This window comes from Glycine soja, chromosome 1 (genome assembly GCF_004193775.1).
Source record: "Glycine soja cultivar W05 chromosome 1, ASM419377v2, whole genome shotgun sequence".
Classification (NCBI taxonomy): Eukaryota; Viridiplantae; Streptophyta; class Magnoliopsida; order Fabales; family Fabaceae; genus Glycine; species Glycine soja.
The window spans coordinates 56,185,177-56,210,011 of NC_041002.1; the positions used below are offsets into that span (position 1 = coordinate 56,185,177).

General features: G+C 33.4%; 2 protein-coding genes, 1 non-coding gene and 1 pseudogene across 7 annotated transcripts; 2 read left to right on the forward strand and 2 right to left on the reverse strand.

Moving 5' to 3' along the window:
* Window positions 1-345: 345 nt before the first annotated feature.
* Window positions 346-419, forward strand: TRNAT-AGU. Its single transcript has one exon. It is a non-coding gene; the product is annotated as a tRNA-Thr (tRNA).
* A 196-nt stretch (window positions 420-615) lies between these two features.
* On the reverse strand, window positions 616-3,482 carry LOC114425867. The gene is made up of 2 exons (XM_028392833.1): window positions 3,098-3,482; window positions 616-2,534 (listed from the first exon to the last, which is right to left on the reverse strand). Exons 1-2 carry the CDS (start codon window positions 3,303-3,305, stop codon window positions 952-954), a joined length of 1,791 nt encoding a protein of 596 aa, XP_028248634.1. The 5' UTR covers window positions 3,306-3,482; the 3' UTR covers window positions 616-951.
* A 2,426-nt stretch (window positions 3,483-5,908) lies between these two features.
* LOC114425876 lies at window positions 5,909-17,450 on the forward strand. 4 transcript variants are annotated; one of them, XM_028392844.1, is made up of 18 exons: window positions 5,911-6,259; window positions 7,095-7,153; window positions 7,236-7,367; window positions 8,115-8,255; window positions 9,073-9,129; window positions 9,567-9,661; window positions 9,974-10,106; window positions 10,555-10,728; window positions 11,382-11,572; window positions 11,746-11,812; window positions 12,941-13,074; window positions 13,799-13,865; window positions 13,971-14,033; window positions 14,119-14,360; window positions 14,444-14,570; window positions 14,856-14,948; window positions 15,978-16,163; window positions 16,673-17,450. In XM_028392844.1, the coding sequence occupies exons 1-18, from the start codon at window positions 5,950-5,952 to the stop codon at window positions 16,958-16,960; spliced, it is 2,559 nt and encodes an 852-aa protein (XP_028248645.1). In that variant the 5' UTR covers window positions 5,911-5,949; the 3' UTR covers window positions 16,961-17,450. The 4 variants fall into 4 exon arrangements, with proteins under 4 accessions (XP_028248670.1, XP_028248652.1, XP_028248645.1 ...); XM_028392859.1 differs by having other exon boundaries at window positions 6,183-6,259; window positions 7,232-7,367; XM_028392869.1 differs by lacking the exon at window positions 16,673-17,450 and having other exon boundaries at window positions 5,909-6,259; window positions 14,856-14,934; window positions 15,978-16,156.
* Window positions 17,451-18,660: 1,210 nt separating this feature from the next.
* LOC114425897 lies at window positions 18,661-24,445 on the reverse strand (annotated as a pseudogene). Its single transcript, XR_003669309.1, has 10 exons — window positions 23,919-24,445; window positions 23,024-23,228; window positions 22,670-22,705; window positions 22,443-22,516; window positions 21,795-22,060; window positions 21,501-21,569; window positions 21,294-21,352; window positions 20,559-20,660; window positions 19,318-19,491; window positions 18,661-18,901 (listed from the first exon to the last, which is right to left on the reverse strand). The product of XR_003669309.1 is annotated as a ribonuclease P protein subunit p29-like (transcript).
* Window positions 24,446-24,835: the final 390 nt, after the last annotated feature.

The following is a 24,835-nucleotide window of genomic DNA, read 5'->3' on the forward strand; positions in this document are numbered from 1 at the left end:
TTTTCCTGAATTTTTTTTCTTATTATCTATTATGTTCAATATAATGATTGGATTGATTGCGACACTACCTATATTAAGTGTGTGTTTGGATTTGATAATGACAAAATTAATTTAAAATGAAATTGATTTTACATAATTGCTTAGTGTAGAATTAATTTTAATAAAAGTAGAAATTATGCTATTGACTTCAACTTTATCATGACTTTGAAACAATCCAAATATACAAAATTGGGACAAAATCAAAGTTATCTCATCATAGTCTATCATGATTTGGGAGGTTATCTAAACACACACTAAACCAAATGTATAGGTTTTTATCTAAAGTAATATTGATTTCAATAAGCAGCTCTCGTAGCTCAGTTGGTTAGAGCACCCGTTTAGTAAGCGGGAGGTCTTGAGTTCGACTCTCAACGAGAGCAAAGTTTTCATCTTTTACGATATAATTTGTCAGTGTTAACTTTTACTATTTGGCCTGCACTTAAGGATCACAAGCAAGGTGCAAGAATTTCCATTGAATCATTGTCATTCTCACATTTTTATTAAGCAAAGTTTTCATATTTTAGTATGGAATTCGATTCATTGTAGTGCTCTTTTTTTTGGCATGGACGAAACACAGGCAATGTGGAAAAACTTTCATTGAATCATTTACACTCATGCTAAATTATTTTTTGGCATGGATAACAAATCACACTGGGACATCAGACACAGTACAAGAACTCTCATGTAATACACTAATTCCCAGACAACAAATCCTAAATTTGACCTTGCTCCCTATTCCAAACCCAATAAACAATATACATAAGCACCACCCAAAACTATAATACAAGCATATAACTTTTTCTCTCACTATGAATATACAACATATTATTACAACATTTCTGGCCTAGAAAAAGAACTTGCCGATTTGACCAATTAATTCGTGTGATATGTATAAGTATCATATATATAAATTCACCATCTTTCATCTCCTATCCAGTTATTTTTCTCTTTTGGCCCTGTAGGACCTTCCTCACCATACAGCTCTACCGGAAGCTTTTTAATCAAGCTACCAAATGAATTGCGAAGCCCGCCAGGAAGAGCATTTATTATCTTATCAAGCTCAGTTTTAGAATCATAAACAATTTTTGGACCCCACTCTCTCATAAACTGCAACCATTGAGGCTCTCTGACAACATCTCCTAGATACTCGGCTGCAACAAGCTCGTATTGAACGCTAGAATCCACATACAAATTACTACGAGTAGCATCATTCCTAATGCCAATCCCAAGTTTTGAAGATCCTTGGAGATATGTTCCAGGGTGGGGGTAACTTGCATGTCCATTTTTTGATGAGTAGACAACAGCTTTATTGCCATCAATATACTCCAATTCATAGGCATCCACCCATTTACCACCACTGTGCTGTGAGAAATATATACTCCACAATTCTCCGGAGAAGTTGCATATACGAAGTGTAAAATGCTCCCAGTCACCAACATGCTCTCCAACCTTACTAAAAGCCCTACTTGTAATTCCAATTTTCAGGGTGGAGGGTCCATTGAAAGGGCAAAACACCCACATAGCAATATCAGTAAAAGTTCCACCAAGAGCAGGCTTCACATGAACATAAAGCTTAGCACTCTTCAAGTCCCCATGTTTGACAAAATCCCTTTTATCATCACTTGGCAAATCTATCCAAAACTCCCCATCATTTCTTCCCCCACCTGGCAAATTTGAGCCAGCTGCATCAATGGCCTCTCCCGTGGACACGCCCTTTCGGTACAACAAGGCTCCATTATTGAAAAACCAATCAACAGAAGAAGGCAAGTAAACTTCCTCAGGATGAAAGAAAACAGTAGGACCATAATGCTCTATAAGTGCATGTATTTGGTGGAGGCGTGGCATTGCTGGCAGCACAGGATTTAGGTTCTTCAAGCACACAACAGATAGCTCATCTCCATTGTTCCAACAACTAGTGCAGAAAAAAGTCCCTACTGAAACTCCTTTCCCCGGCATGCCACGGTCACGAGGTCTCAAACTCCACACCTGAAATGGAAACTCAGGAATTACAGAAGCAGCATCAAGCATCAGCCGGTAAGGTTCACATTTATCAGTGAGGTCAGCACGAACACAAATCATTTCATCCAAATTGGGCTTGTCAGGCATGTTAGCAACCAAAAAGCCGAGGGCACTGTAACCTTCAGGAGGCTGGGGCACCCAAAAATAAGCAGAACCAATTGGCAATTCCTTACTTCCTGCATTGGAACACCATACTAACATGTAGTCAAGGGGATTCTTCAAGGCTGTTAACTTGTCACGGTTGCTTGTCTCAGATGAAGCAGTTTCCACTTCCCTAACAACAAGCACAAAACCCCGTAACGGCTTGTCGCTGGACTGACAATAGTGTCCAAGGATATGGAACCCATCTGGTATTCCCACAGGTTTATAGAATGCAACAGGCTTTCCGATGTTGCTGTTCCAAACAAACTCAAACCCAGTGACCTTGCACACTTCTATTCCCCCAAGGTTTACAATTCCAGAAGCAAAACCTTGTCCTGTAATCACATACACAAAATCACAGCATGGATCAATAATTAATTTAGAGACACAAGTTACAAAAACATGTTCTAACATTGTATTGTTCATCATATTCACAAAACTTAGATACAGTTCCTTAAATACTCTCTGTATTGATCTCTAATTAGAATTGAAGTTTCATCTCGATAATCCATGATAAATGTTCAAATTAAAAGTCAATACCATGGTTTTAAATATATTGGACCGCAACGTCAAGGTATTTTGACTCACGGCAACCGCATCACGACCGCAATTGCGGCCGCATCAGCCGCAATTGCTGGCAATGTAAAGGTTTTCTTACTGACCACAACGGCAATTTCAAACCACGGTCAAAACATTTCCCGTGGTGAAATTCAATTCTGATTGAAGAACAACACTAAAAACACATAACTAACTGCATCTATGTTTTGTCAATATAATATACAACAGGCAATTAATTAATTTCCTAAAAGAATAAGGATTTAATGAAAGACAACGTAAAATGATAATGAAAAGATATGAAATAGTTAAGAGTATGAAGAAGGGTGTGTTGGGAAATAACCTTGGGGCCATTGGGGAATCGGAGAGGGAAGAGAAAAGGTTTGAGGGAGAGTGATGCCTTTCCGATTCCAAGGAAAGAGGTTACATTTGAAGAGAAGCCTTTGGAGGAGACGCAATAGTTGCGGAATAAGAGACAAGCAATAGTAACAAAGTCTCAACAATCGCTGCTTCATATTCATATTTGATCGCGCAAGACCCATCATCATCATCAATCACAATAATAATGCAGAGAAAAAGAAAGAAAGAACTTGTTCCCATACTTGCGTGTTAATTCATTCTTAATTCTTAATTATTGCTTCTTCCCTTCCCTTCCCTTCCCTTCACTGTGTTCTGTTTTCCATTGATTCCATTACCTTTTTCTTCTTTTCTTTTCTCCGAAATTTCAGGATAAGTGACTTTCCTTGCGTTAAATTATTCGTTTTTCTTCTCATAATGTATTTTGTGTTTCTATAAAATTCACTACGATAAATGTTTGAAATGTACTGTTTTGGGGAACACATTTTTTATTAGATGAAATAACCTGTTTACTCAAAATAATTTTATATTATCTTCGATAATAAATCATCATAAAGTATTATGTATGCTAAATTTATTAATTTTTTATTAATAATTATATTAAGGATGATATTTAGTGTAAAAGTTTTTATATTGATAATACAAGTTATTAAAATATTTTTATTATTATGTAAAATTTATCGAAAGATTAAAAAAAAAATTGTGTCTCATTCTTTTTATTTAATATGAGTCCCTTGTGATTTTATAGTACTAATAAATTTAGATTTCTACCTGTAAAAAAATAATAAGCATATTGTTAACCCTTGTTATTTTAGCATTCTTACCAATCCACATAATGAAAAAAAAAAATCATTCCTAACCATACGAGATTAGATTTATCAAGTCTTTCGATTAGCTGTTAAGGCCTCATTTGATAACAAAGATAAGTGTAATAAGATGAGATTATTTATCTTAATTTATTAATACTAACTTTCTTTGAGAATTTGGAGATTACATGCAACCTCTTTTTCTTTAACATTTACAGAATAATACAGTGTAATATTTTTTAAATAATTAAGAGATATTAGTAGCATATATAGGGATATTAGAGTAATATTTTTCAAATGATAGGATGTCATTTGGCTAGAATATACTTGTAGTTTGTACTAAATTATAACTATTTATATAACATCTTAAAACAGGAACTATCTAGATTTTAAAAAAAGATTTTATTTTATTTATTTATTTGCTAAAAAAAGGGAAGATTTAAAATTTTAAATACTTCGTAAAATTATCAGGAAGTGTCATCATTTCCTCACTCTCGTCCTTATCCTCATTCTCTTTCTTCCAAGATTTGTGGGGGGCATAGTCACGCAAGGATAATTTTATTGATATTAGAAAAAAGATGGATAATTATTAATAGTAGAAAAAAGGTAGTGCAATCAATTGGATGACTTGGACTGTTAGTGTCTGTACTTGGTAGAATGGTGGATGGTATCCTGATCATGATTCTGTTGAAGATCTTATATCACTAAAGATAATATGATATGATTAAAATAAAATATATAAATGAAAAATAAGTCTTATTTTATAAGTTACTTTTTAGACATTGACTTAATTCATATTAAAAAATTATAAGATGATACAAGAGTTTATTGGATGAACTATTATAGGGTTATTATCATATTACATGCATATATTTAGGTTTGGAATTGAGGAATTGAGATTTTATTTTTAGTAGGACAATTTTTTATAAAAAAATAAACTAGAGTGTTTTTTATCCGAATGTAAATATTCAGTGCAAGCACCAATAAATTTGAAATTTGTCTCCAAATGAGTTTTATTTAAAGAGTAAAGTGAGCTCATTTTAAATTTTTGTAAATATTTATACGATTGAGATGGATTTATATTTAAAATAAAATAAGAAAACAAATATCTCCCTTATCCTTTGTATCACCATCTTTTTGGCACCCATCTCCCCCCTCCATTGGAATCACCTTCTCTCTCTCTCTCGTGGCTCATTTTTACTCCACATTCTCAGCGCCTTGGTGGCTCAATTCTGATCCACTTGCTTTTCACCACATATCAAATTAGGCATTCCATGGATTTTTAAGGCCACTCTCTATATTACCATAAAATTTCTATATTATTTTTAGTATTTTATTTAAAAAATGTAACAGATTATGTATTAGTACTATTCACTGTTAACATTGTAAATCACATGATCTGTTTTTTTTTTTTTTTTTTACAAATCTCAAGTTTGTAAAAGAAAGAATTTGAATATTTCTTCAAATTTCATTTTGCTTCAAACATTGTTTGCAACTGAAAAACAAATATATACTTTGTATCTTACTTTTTCAACCACTAAATTACATTTTTTCTTTTTACAAGAGATTATATTTTTTAACTTATTGAGTTAGAAAACTATTTTTACTTATGGTTTATGATTGTTACTGGTCAAACAAATTTTGCATATAAGAAAAATTAAATATATATTTTCTCACTAAATAAATATTTTTCATATATATAAATGCAACATAATCTTACATTATTATTACTTTTTTTTTGGAGTGACTTAAATTGCACTATAAATTTAGCCATTCAAATGATGAACAAGAAAGATTTAAATACTATCAAATAGAAAAATTAAGAGCACTATATCGGGTTCGAAACAGGATTACCTGGGTAGATGATTCCCTTGTTAAATAGTGTAAAATAAAAAAAAAACAATTATTATTTTTATTATTCAAATAAAATATAGTGGCACTAAAGGACAAAATGAGATTCTTTTCTCTTCCAACCACTCATTTCCCGGGAAAAATAACTGCCTCTTCCATCATCGCTATTATTCACTTCACTATGAGCATGAGCGTGCTCTCATGCCAACGTTCTACTATGTTAGCAGCTCAGAACAATTCTCCATTTCTTCGCAGATTCCGATCCTTCAAACCTCACCGTTCCCGATTTCGCTGTTTGCTTGACCAAATCTCTGCTCCCACTCTTCTCACCTCCGATAATGTCATCGCCGCCGCCGCCAAAGCCGCCTCCGTACATAGTGCCGTCTCCTCCGCCATCACACAGGTCGCCGTCACCGCTGTCGCCATTGCTTCCGGCGCCTGTCTTTCCACCAAGTTTGATTTCCTTTGGCCCAAACTGCAGGAACAATCAGGTTTGTTCTGCCTCTCTATTTTATTTATTTATTGAGAGGTTGCTAATATGCTGACACATGATTTCTGATGCCAAATGAAACCGTCGCTTAAGCGCTTATGATTTATTTTCATTGCGGATTGAAGACTTCTGCTGTAGATAGTGTCCTACTATGAAGCACACATACTTGCATTTGTTTAGTGTATCCAATACCGATACTCTTGCAAACTTCACTAGTATCAAAGTCTTGAAAAAAACACATGAAAATCTGATACAACTTACATTTGAGGCATAGAAACATTGTCCTCTGATGAAAACACAAATGGAAACTATTTTCTTTATGGATGATGTTCAAGAATGAATTAGGTTGATACTATTCCGTTTTCTAGAAATAGGGAGTGATTTATGATGACAATGATTTGTTATTTTTATTTTGCTTTTAGCAATGTCCAAAATTCATGTTATTAATTAGAATTTGCAGAATTGTTATTATATTCTATGATTTTTTATACATATCTACTTTCATATTTTTACAAGAGTCAATATCATCATATTGAATAGGTATTGTATCTGATGTGTCATATTTGTGCATCATAGATAGAGTTGGTTTATGATGTGTTTCTTTTTCCGTTTTGGGTTTTTCATTTGTAACAAAACAAGCTTGAGGTGGAGTGTCAAGTTGTATCATCAAATAATGCTGAGATTAAATGTGATATGCAATTGATGGTTCTTTGTATGCGTTTGAAATTTTCTGTTGCTGCTTCTGTCATTACATGATAGGGTTGGTCTGTGAGTTTTCTTATTAACAAAATTCATCATCTTCCATATGTCCTATATTAACAAAATTTAACATGCAGGTACTGTGATGCAGGATGGAGTAGATGTTACTGGCTATCCTATATTTAACGATGCAAAGGTTTAATATTAATATCTCAATTTGTGTTAGGACTTGTATGTTCTCTTGTTACATCATTAAAACACCTTATGTGTGAAGGCAGGTACAGAAGGCTATAGCTTTTGCAAGAAAAGCCCACCGTGGCCAAATGCGGAAGACAGGAGACCCTTATTTAACACATTGTATCCACACAGGAAGAATTTTGGCTGCATTGGTTCCATCAAGTGGTAAACGAGTATGCACTCCTCTGACTAGCTAGTAATGCTACAATTAAAAGTGACTGAATGTGTTATGTGTTGTATATTTCTTTTACCTTCTGGAAAACAAACAAGGCATTGGCTGACTCCTTTTCCTCCTGCACTCCATGACCCAGATTGTTCATTTTCAAAATTGTTAGCATCTTGGAAGATCCCTCCCCCATCCTTCCTCACCAATTTACTCAGCAGTCTCATATTAATCAGAACACAAGTTTGTGCTTACACCATAAATTTTAACAAACATATGGTGGAGGGTCTTCTTTTATAATGCTACAACAATTCTGAAGAAACATATTAGTGAAACACTAAACTTGACATAATTATTAATTATAATCATACATATCAATATCATTTATTTTAATCATCCATAATTTTAGTTTTGATATTTAAACTGTTGGGTAATATATGATATATTTTTCTGGGGAAATATTTTCAATTTGTCTGCTGTTTCCACTAAGCCTCCCATATGTTTTTTACACAGCTCAATTTCTAAATTGATTGAAAATTATCTGAAAATATTGATTTTGCTTTATACCAGATTTAACCTTTGAGACAGCTAAACTAAATCTTTACTACTCTGAACTGCATTTAGTATGACACTTATGTAACACATTAACTTTTATGCTATTATTGTCTTTTGCATTTTTAAGCTAAATGCATCGCATATCAAAAACATGTTTCTATTCAACTTTCCCTTTGTTTGTGATCTTCATACTCTATTTCAGGCTGTTGACACTGTTGTGGCTGGTATATTACATGACGTGGTTGACGACACTTGCCAAAGTCTGCGAGACATTGAGGCAGAGTTTGGGGATGATGTGGTCAAGTTGGTAGCCAGTGTTTCAAGGTTAAGCTATATTAATCAGGTATCATAATAAAGAATATAGAATCTCTCTCTCTCTCTCTCTCTCTCTCTCTCTCTCTCTCTATATATATATATATATATATATATATATATATATATATATATGGTTTACACACACTTAATTTATGAGTAAGTTAGCAAGTTATATCTGAGTGTATTTTAAGGATTTTTATAGTTATAACTTGCTAACTTACTCCTTCTAAAAAATAAGTGGGTGTAAGTTAGCAAACCCTATTTGCTAACATACACTCACTTACTTTTTAGAAGTAGTAAGTTAACAAGTTATACCTGGGTGTATTTTAAGGAAATTTATAGTTATAATTTGCTAACCTACTCCTTCTAAAAAACAAGTGGGTGTAAGTTAGCAAATCCCATATATATATATATATATTGGGGGTTGCATTATAGTTTGCTTGGTAGTTGCTAGAATTCAATTTGCTACACACCCTGGCTGAAATAAAGATACAAAAACATTTATATGCGTTCATCTTACAAACTTATTCTTAAGCTTTTGGCTTGTATTGGTCCTTGACCTGGTATTAAAGCCTTTATTACCTAGTTGCCCCATTTTTCATGATTGAAATAAATTTTAATACAAGTATACACCTAATATCTTGAGTTTTTAGGAACGTTAATCTCTAGCATTTATCTCATAATTATTGCATAACTATGGTGCAATACCTTAAGAGTTTAGTGAAATATTCTGCTGTTTCGTCATATTTGTACATTAGATGCTTGAAACTCAATTCTCCTAACAACTCTGGAGGGTATCACTGTTTTCTTTTATTACCCTAGTATATAATAAACTTCTTTTGCAGCTATTACGCAGACATCGGAGGGTAAGTGTAAACCAGGGTGTCCTTGGCCAAGAAGAGGTACATAATTTGCATTTGACATATGTATCAATTAGCTACTTAGATTTTTAAGTATACTTTGGTATCATGCTAATAATCAGTACCAAAATATACTGAAAGGAATGCCTGCCTAACACAGTTTAAACAATACAAAGATTAATATGGGAAGAGAAGAATGTATCATATCATCTTCTTTCTGTATTATGGATATTCGGTACTTTTCCTTATAGAAGCTTGAGGTTGGGTTAATTTTACGCAGTCTGTTTAATTTTATGACAATAAGCTTCCACAAAACAGGTTGGTGCAACAACTTTTTGTATCTGTGAATATAATGCATCTGGTGGTTGGTCACGATAATATTAAAAAATATGCATTCTGAGATTTTTAAAACATGATATATTGGTGGTGGAATTAGCAGCAGAGAGTTTTTCTGATATGCTACATTCTTAATCTGGTAGGCAAGTAATTTACGAGTGATGCTTTTGGGAATGGTTGATGATCCACGTGTTGTGCTCATCAAGCTTGCAGATCGTCTTCACAACATGAGAACAATGTACTTACTATGAGCTTCTTAAATTTTTTTCCTTTTACACCCAATTATTGTTGGTCTTCCTTATTTTCCCTGTTTTGGTCCTTTAATTCAGATCTGTTATTCTCTGAAGATGAGGGAAAAATTATTTTATTCTTACAGGTTTCTCAATCCTTCATGGTTTTTGGTAGTGAATTCTTACTATCTTGCTATAGAAGCCATCTTTAACCAACAAATTAAATCCATACCGTGCTTTTTGACTTTTTGGCTAAACAGATTATAAGTTTTAGGTATGTTGCATGGGTCATTTTATTGGGTGACAATCTCTCTTTGCAGTTATGCTCTGCCATTGCAAAAAGCTCAAGCTGTTGCAGAGGAGACCTTAATCATTTGGTGTTCACTTGCTTCAAGATTGGGCCTATGGGCATTGAAAGCTGAACTGGAGGATTTATGCTTTGCTGTTCTGCAGGTCCTCTAATAGTTTCTTTTGCTTTGAGAGTGATCAATTATATTGATGTAATGTTGTAAGAAAAGTAGACACAGAGAAGACAGATGAAAATATTGGGACAGTGAAGGCATCCAATCCCTATGAACATCAACTCACCTCAAAGGAATTTTGTGCTGTTCACCAAAGAATGACCCAAAAGACTATCTTGTCCTAAAGTACTTTAAAGCTTTTTGTGCATAACTTAAACTTTCAAGTGTTGAAAATATAACTTGAAGTATTTTCTGGACCTTTATTATTAAATCTCATATTTTTAAACATGAAAGTGAATGATCATAAGAAGTTAAAGTATTAAATTCCTGCTTCTGGATATAAACAGCAATAAAATTAGCACTATCAAGATGGCATAACTGGCATTATTATAATTATTTTCACTTACACATCCGTGTTTGTATTTGTACCTCGATACCAGCCTCAAATATTTCAAAAGATGCGAGCTGATCTGGCTTCCATGTGGAGTCCTACTAGCAGAACAGGAAACCCGAGAAGATTATCCATAAAAGGCAACTTGATACATTTGGATGAGAACAGTTCAACTGCTTTCTGCAATGGATCCTTGACATTCAATGAGGATGTAAATATGAAGGTAAGAATTTTTAAGTGCAAGGGTTCATTACTTCATTCTACTTGTTTGTATGTATGATCATGAGATTTGATTAAATTCTGATGCATTGTTTCCTTTGGTAGTTGCTTTCTGGGTTAAACTGGTGCTTATTGAAACTGTAATAATTTACACCAAAATGCTTGTTTTGTGCCTGGCTATGAAATATGGAGGAGTAAAAATATTCAATAACTATACACTGTTTATATATTTTGTCTTTTTTACATCAAGATGCTCCAAATGTTTTCTACTAAAGTGAGACTGGAAAGCATATGAACTATGAAGTGATGTTACCTTGACTTGTTCTTAATATACTGTATGCGGCTAATAAAAAAAAGTAAGTTTTAAGTTAGAAAGAAGCCTGATAATACACTTTTTTTTCCTTATCATTAAATATATTTGGTTCCAAGAATTTGATGGTTGTGAAAAAATTTCTAAAGATATCTTTGGTGGCTGTCTGAAGTGACAACTCTTTGGTAACCCTTGTCCTGTTGTCGAGACATTCATGATTGATAGTTGTGAGTAATTATCAAGGCAGTGAGGCAATATTACATCTTTATTGCTTCAACAAGTCTTGGGAAAGGGTGAGAACAATTTTTTCATTGTAATTACATTACTTTTTTTATTTTACTTTTCAGGATCTTTTGGAAGCTGTAGTCCCATTTGATATATTGTTGGATCGGAGAAAACGGGCTAACTATCTCAGTAGTATTGGGAATAATCTAGAGACATGCACGAAACCAAAGGTTGTTCAAGATGCTGGGTTAGCTTTGGCATCAATGGTAATTTGCGAGGAAGCACTTGAGCGAGAAATGATTATATCAGCTTCGTATGTTCTTTTTGACCATTATGGTTTACCACTTTTACATTCTGATATTGTCCATGATAAATGCATGCTGAAATATATTTTTGTGTTTTATGCAACACTATCTATTTCTGACTACTATAATACTATGGTATAATCAATTTATAGTTTTTAAAGGTTTCCTTCTGTATTTGCAGTTATGTTCCGGGAATGGAAATTACATTATCAAGCCGATTAAAAAGCCTCTATAGTTTATATAGCAAGGTATTGGCAAATTCATGTTTGACCTTTGAAATAAGAATATACGTCTTTATGTGTTTTAGCTACACTCACTCTACAATTGTGAAGAACTGTGGCATTATATGAATGGTTAGGATAGTTTAAATGGAGCATGATGCTAGTGAATAATGATGCATATGTGGAAAGTTTATTTTAGAAACCTTGTTCATAAAAAGAAAATTGTACATGGTTCCCTTCAAATTTTTTGTGGTTGTAAATCTTTGTGGTCTTAGTTTATTCTCACCAACCACTTCTTTATTGTACGAGCAAGAAATATTGTTGGAAGGATTGTGGATTTACTAACAATTTAGTCTCCAATGTTCATTAATGGATACCCTCCCTCAAAACTACCCCCACAAACTACCATCTAGGCTTTCAATGTTTGTCTTCATTTATTTTTTCTTGTGTTGGTGAATGTGACGAAAACATTGAATCAATTTCTCTTTGGCAAAGATTTGCATATTATGAATGATCTTACCTGGAATCTGTGATATTGGATTCTTAGTGTGACTCTTGCGTTTGCTGCCTACGCCAATGGTGCTGGGCGATGCAGGGTGTACTAATAAAGACACTCCGATGCTTAAGTGAACTAGGAGTTTAGCAGTTGCATAAAAATGAGTGAATGGGTTGGATAATCAGAAACCCCCTTATATAGTGTTGCATCATGTTCAAATGAGGAAAGTAATATCTTATGTAAATAGACAAAGTGGGGAAGTGTTACCCTTATAAGGATAAGATATCAATCCAGATTCCCCTGTGGTATGTTAGTTATCCAAGGTTCCCATGGATTCAGGAAGATCTCTGATAAAGATCTAGAACATTGCAATTCCTTGGTTTCAGGAAGATCTACTTTCAAAATATTCTGTCTCAAGTATCAACTGAGAATGAAATAAATGTAAGCAATATGAGTGTGTGGAAATGAATTTGACAAGGTTTCTAATGATTAGTTTTGATATTCCTTTTATTTTACTATATTCTTCTCCAGCTAACCTTAAATGCTTTTTTTTTTCAACTGAGCAATGTTAGCACTAGGGATCTTAAATTTTATGAGATCACTTTGTAATAATTAATTGAATAGTAAAAGGCATGATTGCGTTATGTTGTGTTGTGTAGATGAAACGAAAGGATATAAGCATTGATAAAGTATATGATGCACGTGCATTAAGAGTAGTTGTGGGAGACAAGAATGGAACTTTACATGGTCCTGCAGTTCAGTGTTGTTATAGTCTTCTTGACATTGTACACAGGTAAAAACACTTATCAAATTTCTTTTTTCAATCTTAAAACCTATGCACAAGTCATTCAATGTATAATCACTGTATAAAGATAGACATAAACTTAGTTGACGTTTTTTGCATTCAACATATTGGTAGATTCTTAATTTTAATTTTCTTGGAAAAAATGTGTTTTTAGTCCCTATACTTTCAATCAAACTTGGTTTTGGTCATTGTACTTTCAAATTGTTGGATTTAGTCCTCCAACTTTTGAAAATATGTGAATTTAGTCCCTTCTCATCTTTAAACATAACATTTAGTGGCAGTTTTTGACTGCCACGAAGTTGGAGGAGGGACTAATTTCATCAATTTAAAAGTATGGAGACCAAAACCAAGTTTGATTGAAGTACAGTAACCAAAAATGCATTTTCCTTTTTTTTTTTAATTACAAGGAAAGAAATCCAGAAAGAATAAATAAAGCAGCAAAGAAGCAGAGGAGGATGAGATATCCTTCTAGAAAGGAAACCTTGAAAAAATCCTTCAACTAAAATAGCCTCTTTTATATTTCCATCTTTTTTTCCTTTTCAGTTATTTTGGACTGTCTGTTAGGTGGGTATAAACTTGTGTACTCATTGTCTTCATTCTTTAAGAGCGGAAGGTTAGATGTATAGATAGGGATCTTTTTTACTTCATTAACCCAAGTGGCCCTGAACAATGGCTCTTAATTGATATGCATGTGTTATATTTTACTGAACAGGCTTTGGACTCCAATAGATGGTGAATTTGATGACTACATCATTAATCCGAAGCCTAGTGGCTATCAGGTTTGGCTTTCCTGTTCATATTTTCATGAAACAAAATTAAAATGATCTTGTTCTTCTAGTCTTGAGAATTGTGCTCGTGATTGTATTAATGTGTTTAAATTGCAGTCCTTGCACACTGCAGTCCAAGGTCCTGACAACTCACCTTTAGAAGTACAAATAAGGACACAGGTGCTAAGTTATTTCACATGTGTTGCAGAGGTTACTTGTTTATATTTTAGTTCTTGATATTTTCATTTATTATTTTGCTTGATAGAGGATGCATGAGTGTGCTGAACAAGGACTTGCTGCACATTGGCTTTACAAGGAAACTGGCAATCCTTTTTTATCCATAGACAGCATGGATGAACCTGAAACTGAAGCATCCTCCTATTTCTCCAAAGATCTAGAGGAAGGAAATTCTTCAGATATTTTATTAAGTAAATATAAGTCATTGAAGGCTGGACATCCAGTCCTCAGAGTAGAAGGAAGTCACTTACTTGCTGCAATTATCATCAGGTACATAACACTTTCATTTCTAATGGATATTATGTTATAAAGCTATCCATACTGATTGTCACCCATGTTCATTATCTTTTCAGTGTAGAAAATGATGAAAGAGAATTGCTAGTTGCTGTGAGCTTTGGGCTAGCAGCTTCTGAAGCAGTAGCTGACAGAAGATCTTTCCAGATTAAGCGATGGGAAGCTTATGCACGACTGTACAAAAAGGTTTGCTGCTTAAATTAACACATATTAATATTGATGTGACTTGAGTATAGATGGCTCGTGATGAATGGTTTATGGAAAGGGCATGGATTGACTAATAATTACACTTAATGAGAAGTAAATGTCTTGATGGATCTCTATATGCGGTAGTTAAGCTTACCAACTAGCTTCCTACGTGCTGTATTGCTCTCTCCGTGTCCAGATCCTGCTGTTGTGTCATCTTTTCTTTTGTATTGTATTTTAATTTTTAAATTACCTAGTAGGTTGCTTACTGTTGACCTGTTTCAGGTGTCTGATGAATGGTGGTTTGAACCGGGGCATGGGGATTGGTTTACGTGTCTAGAGAAGTACACACTGTGTCGAGATGGTATGTATCATAAGGTATGTTTTTCTAAGCAGTTGAGAATATAAAATTACACACTACACTATAGTTTTCATTATTTTTGTTTATCAACAACGTAGACAGCCTCTTTGCATATGCAAGGGTAAGGCTGCGTACAACATCCCTCCCCCATACCTTCGCATAGCGAAGAGCCTCTGGGCAATGGGGTACGAAGTTTTTATCAACAACGTAGACACAATGCATACATACACTGAAAAAATTTCATTTCTTTTAGATGTGCTAATTTATCCTTTGCGCACTAACTGTATTCTAGTTCTTAGTGATCAGCATGTGTTGGAAATGTATCTGCAGTGTAGTATTTACTATAGAGAAACTATGTTCATTTTGGGGAGTCTTTTGCTAAGTCAATATTTGAAGGCTTAACATTGATTAAGTGCCAAGTAATCCAGGAAATTTTTGTAAGTGAGCTTATTCTCTTGGGTTATTTAGCAGTAATATATAAGGATTAGATACTTCAATTAGGAAACATTGTTTATGTCCTCAGGTGGTGAAGAAAAATCAGATTCAAATCAGATGAAGAGTGAATATTTTAGAATTAAAACTAGCATTATATTCCTGTACTGAAATAATACGATAAAGTCATGATTACATCTAGCTACTTCTCTGTATCCATATTAATGTCATTTTTTTGAAATTTTCATCATTTATTACATTCTATATCATTTTCTCTCATTTTAAAGATAAATGGTTCATGTCAGTAAGTCTCTATGACTTTATGAATGCCACATGATAGATAAAATGATTGTTTTTGAAAGATGGGAAATTTGAGCATATTATTTAGAATTTTATTTTATTTGTTATAATCTCATTAAATGAAGTGGTGGCACATCATTCGATGACAATGTAAAAAACCATTTTATATTGACAATGCGTCAAAATTAATCCATTATAAATCCTGTTGACTGCTTTCTTTACTGGTTTTCTATTTTCTTAGAGCTATAATGGGTTTGCAAATTATCATACTGCTCTACTGAAGAGCTTTATATTATTATTTGCATCATTCGCAGCAAGACCAATTTGGGCGCCTACTCCCAACATTTATCCAGGTTATCAATTTTACTGAGCAAGAAGAATCTGAATATTGGGCTGTTGTATCTGCTGTGTTTGAGGGCAGGCAAGTGGATTGGATAACATCTCGGTCAAAATTTGACTTGGTTGCATCAACTTCTGTAGAAGCTGGCATCAATAACAAGGTATTTGGAAATCATCTCTTACACGCATTGTGCAAATGGAAATTGCTTATCTTTGTTTAACTTTGTTTCAAAATCATTGCTATTCAAATATTATAGATGCATTTTTTCTTTCTATCATGCTAGTTAGATTGCTGGTCCACGAGAATAGTTTTTAAGTTTGATTCTTCTTGTCCCTTAATTTGGTTAGTGTCACTGACCATTCGCATGCTAAAAAGTTGTTGATCCCCTTGTCTGAAATTTGCTCGACCCAAAGCCAAATCTATATTTTATTGCAGATCATTTATATTTTTGGTAATAGTTATAGTTGCAAAATTTCAAATGCAGTTAAGATGGTAGAAATCAGTAAGTCCAATTTGCAGAGTTGGCCAAAATTTAGGTAGAAAAGTATTGTTTGTCTGCCACGCCATGCAAAGTGAAAGTTGATATTTTATTACCCCCCGTTATTCCAGTAGATTGATTTATGAAATGTCAATGAATGTTTCTGTGACTGTATATAATTCATCTTTTAGGTGAACCTTTTGAGAACAATGCTCTCTTGGGAAGAGCAATTGCGCTCTGAAGTAAGTTTCATGCAAGCAAAGCATGATGCAAAGCTTTATGATCTTCATGGTTCTCTTGGGGAAGTGGTAATTATATGTTGGCCTCATGGTGAAATTTTGAGGTTAAAGGCGGGTAGCACTGCTACTGATGCTGCTCAAAGAGTTGGTTTGGAGGGAAAGCTGGTTTTGATTAATGGACAGTTAGTACTGCCCAACACAAAACTCAGAGATGGCGATGTAGTTGAAGTAAGAATTTAAATCATTCTTTAGAAAAATGTAAATAATTCTTTATGGGTCGTATGTGGTTAAAGTAGATGGTATAGAAATAGTTTTTATTTTATTTAGGGACGTGGATTCTTGGTAGAATAACGTACTTTCAAAAATTTTAAATGTGCTGGCTTTAAACTTGATTCCAAGAATAAGTTGGATAACCACATGTGCTATCATATTTTTTATTGTTGTGTTGGCTGTATGTGTGGTTATTACTAATTTTTGGTACTATGGTTATTCACTGTATTTGGAATTAAGCATTAAACCACTGCACTTTAAAATCATTTGAAGCTGCAATAATTTTATCAAGAATCCTTGGAAAGAGCGGCCAAGCCAGGGAAAATGCTGTGTATCTGATTATTAGAAATATTTGTATGATACAGATTAAATTTATAGCAAAACATAGGCTTAGGATTCATTTCCACTGTACAACCCTCGAAGCATGGTTCACTATAAAGAAAACAGTCCCAACATTGAATTTTGCATGCCGGCAAGTATTATCTGTATTATATTTCAAGAGAAGTTGCTACGGCAAGGTTTCATGCACAAGCATCCATTGCCCTAAATCCTTCCAATGAGAACCACTTATTGTTGACTATTGCACTTGCACATTACGGCAAGCTGAGAAACTTTGGAGTTAAAGAAAAAAGGCAAAATTGCATTTTTGGTATCCCAGTTTATCTCCAATTTCGAATTTAGTCCCCCAATAATTTAATTCACGAATTAGGCCTCCCTATTTTGTAAAATTGTGCAATGTTGGTTCCTCCGACCACAATTGGACATTAACCGTTAGCAAGTGATGTTGACTGTCATGTGTCACATTCTTATTGGATGATAACTGTCACGTGTCATGTTCGGATTGGTCAATGAAAACAATTGAGGCAGTTATCATCCAATAAGAACATGACACGTGGCAATTATCATCCAATAAGAATGTGACACGTGATAATCAACATCACTACTTAACGGTCAACGTCCAATTGAGACGTCTGGGACCAACATTATAGGATTTTATAAAATAGGGGGACCAAATTTGTGAATTAAATTACCAGGAGACCAAATGCGAAATTGGAGTTAGAGTGGGGGACCAAAAGTACAATTTTACCAAGAAAAAACCATGATACCATCATGACCATTTGCATTATTCTTCTCTTCATTTGGTATACAAAACGTGTTCATTGCGATCATTTTAGTTTGCTTGTGAAGATTTTACTTTGTTTTAGGTGAACCAAAGAAAAGAAAAAACTCACCACATAATATCAAATTATTAATAAATTAAGGAAAAGAGATAAATCTACACAGTTCCCCTAAAATTTGAGTTATGTGAGAATCAGTCTTTTTTAAGTTTAAGTGTACAAATTAGTGTCCTAATAATTGTAAAATCTTCAAAATAAATCTTGTTAATAAAAAACGGCATCGGAAATTGACACGAGACGCGTACCCAATTTAAACTATACAAAAAAAAAGTCTTTTTTTATTTTCTAGCAGGTATTTTTTTTTCCACACCCTCGTGTAATCTTCACTTTTGATATTAGCAGCAACACGTCCATCATACATTACAACTGCTTCCAAGCAACGTGATGCTTCTTGGACATCAAATTATAATAAATATTGTTTTTATCAAATGGGAATGTTCGTATATTAGAAAAACTTTGAAATTTATTCAAAGAATTTATTCTTATCCTGAAATGATGTGCTTCAATAGAATATTTCCATCCGTTCAATCTATGCAAATATAATTCATAAGAGAATGTTTTGTCCTAGTTCTTGTACACATATGCTAGCTAATCTATTTCATTTGTAAGCAAGAAAGAATCATAAAAAAAGGAATTAAGTGTCCAATTCCCAAGACAAAAAGAGCAATCTTGTAGTTAGCGGTACCAAAATCTATAACGACTTATCTATGGTAGTATCATTCTAGTATAACACCTGCAGTACCAAAACGAGATAAGTTATAGAACCAACATAGAAAACCAGTACTTCTATTGATTGGCGCAAGTTTAACTTCATAAGGACAAGGGTGTCACACTATGCCCCTATAAGTCATGGTAACTGTCATTAACTAATCTTAAGCAACCTCCAACTTCTCTACTGATACAAATCAGCAATAAAACATTTCCCTTTCTCCCAGCTTAGGACTTTCAAATTGCACAGGTGTTAAGCGGATATTCTATTTTTCACAGTAAGAAAAGCATTGTAAATAATTTACAATAGCAAGAAAAGCACAAGATGATAATAACAAGTTAACTGTTTTTCACAGTAAGAAAAGCATTGTAAATAATTTACAATAGCAAGAAAAGCACAAGATGATAATAACAAGTTAACTCAATAAAAAGATGAAGTACCATCATCAAAAACTGATAGAAAAGGGACGTCAGTAGGATGAAGATGTAACCTACAGTTGAAGGATTGTCACCAATGTCATAATCCAACCTTTCTTGAACTAAGTTTATCTCCATGCAGAGTGACTTTCCAGCAATCAACTAGGAATACAAACACAGAAAACTTTTTGGGAACAACTGCAAGTTACCAAATAGAGCGTAAATATTCATCACAAGTTTGAAACAGAGAAATAAATACCAAAATAGATAAATCATCACAACTTCAACTTTAGCGAACAAAGTCCAGAATTTGCAACGGTAAAGGTTCCTAGTTCAAAATCAACTAATTCACAATGTTGTAAGAGATACAGATGAACCTATAAGGATTAAGGAAATCTTAGTACAAGACACACAGAGACAGAGTACAGATGAAAGTAAGTCAAAACCCATTTAAGTTTCTTAGCAAAAGTTGCAATTTGTAGAAATGAGTTTTGGTCCCACTAAAACTCTGGAGAATTCTACCCCCCACACAAAAGGTCTGAAGGTTGACATTCTCCTCGGAATGTAATTTAGAAACTGCTGTGAGTGAAATATTTTGGATGGGTGTTGTTAGAAAAAATTCAAAAGCCAATTTTCTCAAATAAACTAGAAAAAAAGAAACATACTTTAAAACAGCTTCAAATCTAAGCGTATCAGCAGCAAATCCTGTTTCCAGAAGGTAAAACTTTCAGGGTTTCCTACAGGATACTAAGGATATAACCTAAAGGGACAATCTAAAAGGACTTTACAAGAATCTTAGCCAAGGTACACTTTATGAAAATGACTATGATATGAACTTGGTACTTGTGAAAGTGGAAACTTGAAATTGAAAGTTTAATGCTCATCATAGAAAACATCATTCAAAGTTAAGCAAACAAAAATTTCTCATGTCATTCTAACTCAAAAGTTGCACTTTTCTGAGCTTACCAGTTCCATTTCAAAAGAAACTGAATACATTGAATATTTGCCATTATGTCTCTTTAATTTGAATAAAAAAGCCTTTCCTTGTTAAATTGTGCATTTGTGCTAAGTTTCAAAACATGAGTTCAAAATTCAAATTCCTTATAATTAATTAATTATCACAATTGTGTAGCAATCTCTAGTAAATTTAAGAAAAGCATACAAAACCTGTATAAGCAATTAAGCATTAATTCTTATGAAATACAGGAGTAACAGCTTTTGATAATGTAATGCCAGTCTCTGTTTCTATATAGTGGAAGGATTACCTCGAAATTTATCATCTTCAGTAACTATCCCAAATGCTTCTGCAGTTTCACGAATCATGATGCCACAAATTCCAGTAAAATGGGTTCTTTTACACTACACAACTGCATAACATAGATGGACATCATATAAGCAGTGATAACTTGCAGATGATTATATAGGAGATAGAGGCTAAAATAATTAATTTTTTATATAGACATCTCAGAAAACCAACTCTTATTCTAAATTGAAAAGATCAAGTATTTTTTTTCTTTAAAAATTCTAAATGAAGGACCATGAAAAAGGTTATGCAGGCCAGTGGGGATTTCAGAGGCAAGGGAGGGTTCAGATCAGGGAATCTTTCTGGAACAAGAAAACCCAACAACTGTTCTGTGCCCTGAACCAACTGGCAGCTTATCTTTACTATTGAACTAATTGCCATAATTTAAACACAATGATTGCCTGCAACTACTTCTACTCAAAAATCATTAACTCTTTCTAAGAACAACAAAAATAGTCTTTGACAATTATAGTACAGCAGTAAAAGCAGTTTTAACACACCTTTCAATGCACAAAAAAGAATTACACATTAAAACATAATTATCTTTGGGGAAAAAATCAAAATAGAAAATAACTAACTGTCCTTGTAGCCAATGTACTAAAATGTAGTAATATATTGACTATGCTTTAGCAATTTGTATAGTAAGATTATCGTAGGTGTTCTTAACTCATTCAAAAGTAAAAGAGTGTGCTCAAACCTAAAATAAAAGCACCATGTGGATCTGCACCAAGGAGACATTGAGCCAATTGATTTTTCCTGCAATATTAAACAAGTTCATGGTCATAAAAGTTTTAAGAGGAAAACAGATTAAATGACCAGGAATTTTTTCCCCCTCTTTGCTGGACAATTTGAAGACAAGAAACTGAAATTTATCAACTCAACAGAAATGATACAAAATATGTACCCAGTGGATTTAAGAAGCAGCATTATATAATCTTTCCACATTTCATGCATTGGCTTGAAAATATCGAATCTGCAATCAGAGTAAACAACTATTAGGGGACAAAAAAACATCTTTGTAGAAAAATATAACCAACTAGAATAAAACATGCTGTACAAAACATTATTTGTACATGGCATGAAACTAAAAAAACTTGAACAAAAGCTGAAATAAAAGATTCCTCACAACAGTATACATTACCCACAATATCAATAGAGATCGACATCAACATACTCAAGAAGTGTATTTTTAACTTACTTCTGGAACTCTTGAGGAAGTTCTAATGATCCATACTTCTTATGCCGTTTCATAGACATGTGTTTCTTAGAGCGTTTTGAATGAAGTTGCAAAGCCCTAGTTTGAGAACCAGAAGAAAGCACCCGTCCGTGCACATAATTATCAAGAAGGATCCAATTGTCAATTTTCATGTTTCTAGATCCTTGCATGTACTTTTGTGCTGCATCTCCCTTCTGAAGAAGCTCGTGCAATATGCCATCAATTGAACGTCCTCTTTCAGCAGAAAACTGCAAAATATATGGCCAATAACAGCGAACAAATACATATTTCCACCAATTTATCATTGAAATCAAAGAATAAAGAAAGATCAACTATCTTATCTTGTAATGCTTGTAATGGAAAAACATGCATCTTTCAAAACTGAAAATAAAGAAGCTTCCACATTTCAGTTAGATCAGGAGCACAGACCTTTATATTGCAGTTTTCCATGATTGTTAAAAGGTTAAAATATTGATTTTTAGATCCATGAATTACGTCTTGCATCAGTGTTTGTTTTTGGAGTTCAGACTTCAGAGGAGATTAATTATAATGGAAAAATAGATCACAAAATGCTTGAATTAGGCTTTTTACTATTCTTGGTCATGAGATGAGTTCCAAGCAAAGAAATACCTTCTCATTAGTTGTGAGCAGATTTTCATTTACAGTCACAGAAAATTGGGCATATGCTGGACCATCTTCAATGTCTGTAAAAAAATATTAGTTTCATTTTGTCCATATATATTGGAGTTGTAAATTTAATATATAATTTGCATAAAACCATCAAAACTAAAAAGAAAATATTAAAGACAGAACTTATATATAAAAAAAAGGGTAGTACTAAATTGACTGTCTAGTACCTTGCAAAGTGGTATGACTGGAGAAACTGAAATTCCCTGAAGGAGGAAATGAAAATTATCAGCTAAACATCAAACAAGATATTTACAGATGTGTATGTATTGTAATGCAGAATTCTTAAATTAGCAATAAAAAATCAAACTTAACACTCTTTTATGACAGGCAGACAGACAGGATACAAATGAATACCATAAGAATCAAGGCATGAAGACAAAATACTTCTGAAGGTAGACATTAAGTAATTATGATACTAAAGAAAAATAATGGGTGAGTGAAACATCCTACACTCTTTTAACTTATTTACTGGCTCTGAATAAGGAAATAAGTAAAATCTACAAAATTGAAAATTGAATTACCTTTCTTGGGTGTGATTGATGATGAATGCAACAAATGTGGGGAACGATCATTAGAAGTAGAATCTGCAGGAATAGGTGGTTTCCCATCTTCATTTACAGCCTTTTTGTTTTTCTTTTCTTTTTGGAGAACTTCAACTTTAGCAAAAGCTATTCTTCTCTCCAAAGCCTCCAATGTGCCTTTCCTTGAATCTTCAGCCATGGACACCTACCTTGGCACAATATGAAAAAGGAACAAAGAGAATAAGTGACATAAAAGATCAAAACCAAATAGCTCAAAAGAAAACTAGTAACATCAGTTCATTGATAAGCTCTACCATAAAATTTCTGGCAAAAACAACACGTGCAGAATAAAATCCAAAGTTCCAAATGAAATATAAGTCTTCTATATTAAAAAAAATCTTTTTGTTGGTGTGCTCTTCTGCATAATGCAAGCTGCACGTACTTAACCATTTATTCAGAAGTAAAAGACAATAGTAAAATATCATAGAAATCAAGCAATTGTCAGCGCGGGACATACTCTAATTCATCCTCATTATTTTTCAGGCAATTCATCAAACAGAACAAAGACATCTTCCATTAATAAAAATAATAATAATAATAATAATAATAATAATAATAATAATAAAGCCATAGAGCATGAAATAATTAGTGATGTGTTCAAAATTTTGGAAGTAGATAAAATCATGAGTGAAGGCCCCAAAGAAGGAAAATCAGTTGTAGAAGGATGAGAAGCCAAGTATATCACAGCTTCGAATGCAAACTTGAGAGAGAAACAAACAAACCTAACAAGCCAGTCACATTTAGGCACACTCAATTAAAAAGAGAATTTGTTTCTCTCTGATTCTGAAAATCACACACACTACTCACATAACATGCAAGAGTAGGCAGGGGTTACCTTGCCGAGGACGGAGAAGCTGGTATCACCAAAGAAGGCACAAATCAATTCAACTAAATTGAAACAGAAAGCAATGGTGTCGGTTCCCAATGCTCAGAACCGCCGTTATTAACGGTGTCGGCGAGAAGCCGCTATTACTATTGAGCTTGGATGTGATACCGCTATTAACGGGGAAGAGGAAGCCCAAGCAAGCATTCGCAATCACAATGATGGAAATAAAATAAGCATAAAACAAAACAAAACGACATGAATGGAATTAAGTGCGGAATATTGAAGCGAATCAGAATTCGGAAGCAAGTTGAGGATAGAAAAGCAAAGCGCTTTTCAAAGGAATTAAGAAACAGAGCAAAAGAAGTTATGAGAACCTTGCATTGGCGTTTGGAATGAGAAGGAGAAAGAATGATTGATTGTTATATACGAGTGCATTGGATTGGAGTGAAGTGTGTGGGGAGAGAAGAGGGAATCATGCGTGGTCGCGTGCTAACTTTTTAAGTTTTTCTTTCTTTCTTGCGGCGGCAAAGAGGAGGCCCACGGACACGGGGGAGGGAATATGGTTGGTGATTTGGGCTTCTAGAATTATTATATTTTTATTTTTATTTTAATGTAAATGATTATTCAAGACCAATTCTTGAATGAAAAATTAAATTTGATAATGTATGTATAATAAGATGGTGTTTAAAAATTAAAAGAAAGAAAATAGTTTTAAAAATTGTTTAGGATGAATTTAATGTTTATGTAAGATAATCTAAAATAATTTTATCATGATTAATTACATATCACAATTTAAAATAATTATTTTAAAAATTAATAAATATATAATAGAATTATGAAATTAGGTCACTATGCAAAAGATTTTATATTATTACTATCAATACATATAATCATTTTTCTCTTATGCTTAACAAATTTTGCCTTTA

What these genes read in the sequence shown, in the direction of transcription:
- LOC114425867 (XM_028392833.1), bottom strand. Translation starts at nt 3,305, where the DNA reads ATGATGATGATGGGTCTTGCGCGATCAAATATGAATATGAAGCAGCGA. An exon ending in GATTCCCCAATGGCCCCAAG is followed by an intron (nt 2,535 to 3,097) that starts GTTATTTCCCAA and finishes ATGTGATTACAG; the next exon opens with GACAAGGTTTTGCTTCTGGA.
- LOC114425876 (XM_028392844.1), top strand. Translation starts at nt 5,950, where the DNA reads ATGAGCATGAGCGTGCTCTCATGCCAACGTTCTACTATGTTAGCAGCT. An exon ending in GGTTAAGCTATATTAATCAG is followed by an intron (nt 8,256 to 9,072) that starts GTATCATAATAA and finishes CTTCTTTTGCAG; the next exon opens with CTATTACGCAGACATCGGAG. An exon ending in CTTGCTGCAATTATCATCAG is followed by an intron (nt 14,361 to 14,443) that starts GTACATAACACT and finishes TTATCTTTTCAG; the next exon opens with TGTAGAAAATGATGAAAGAG.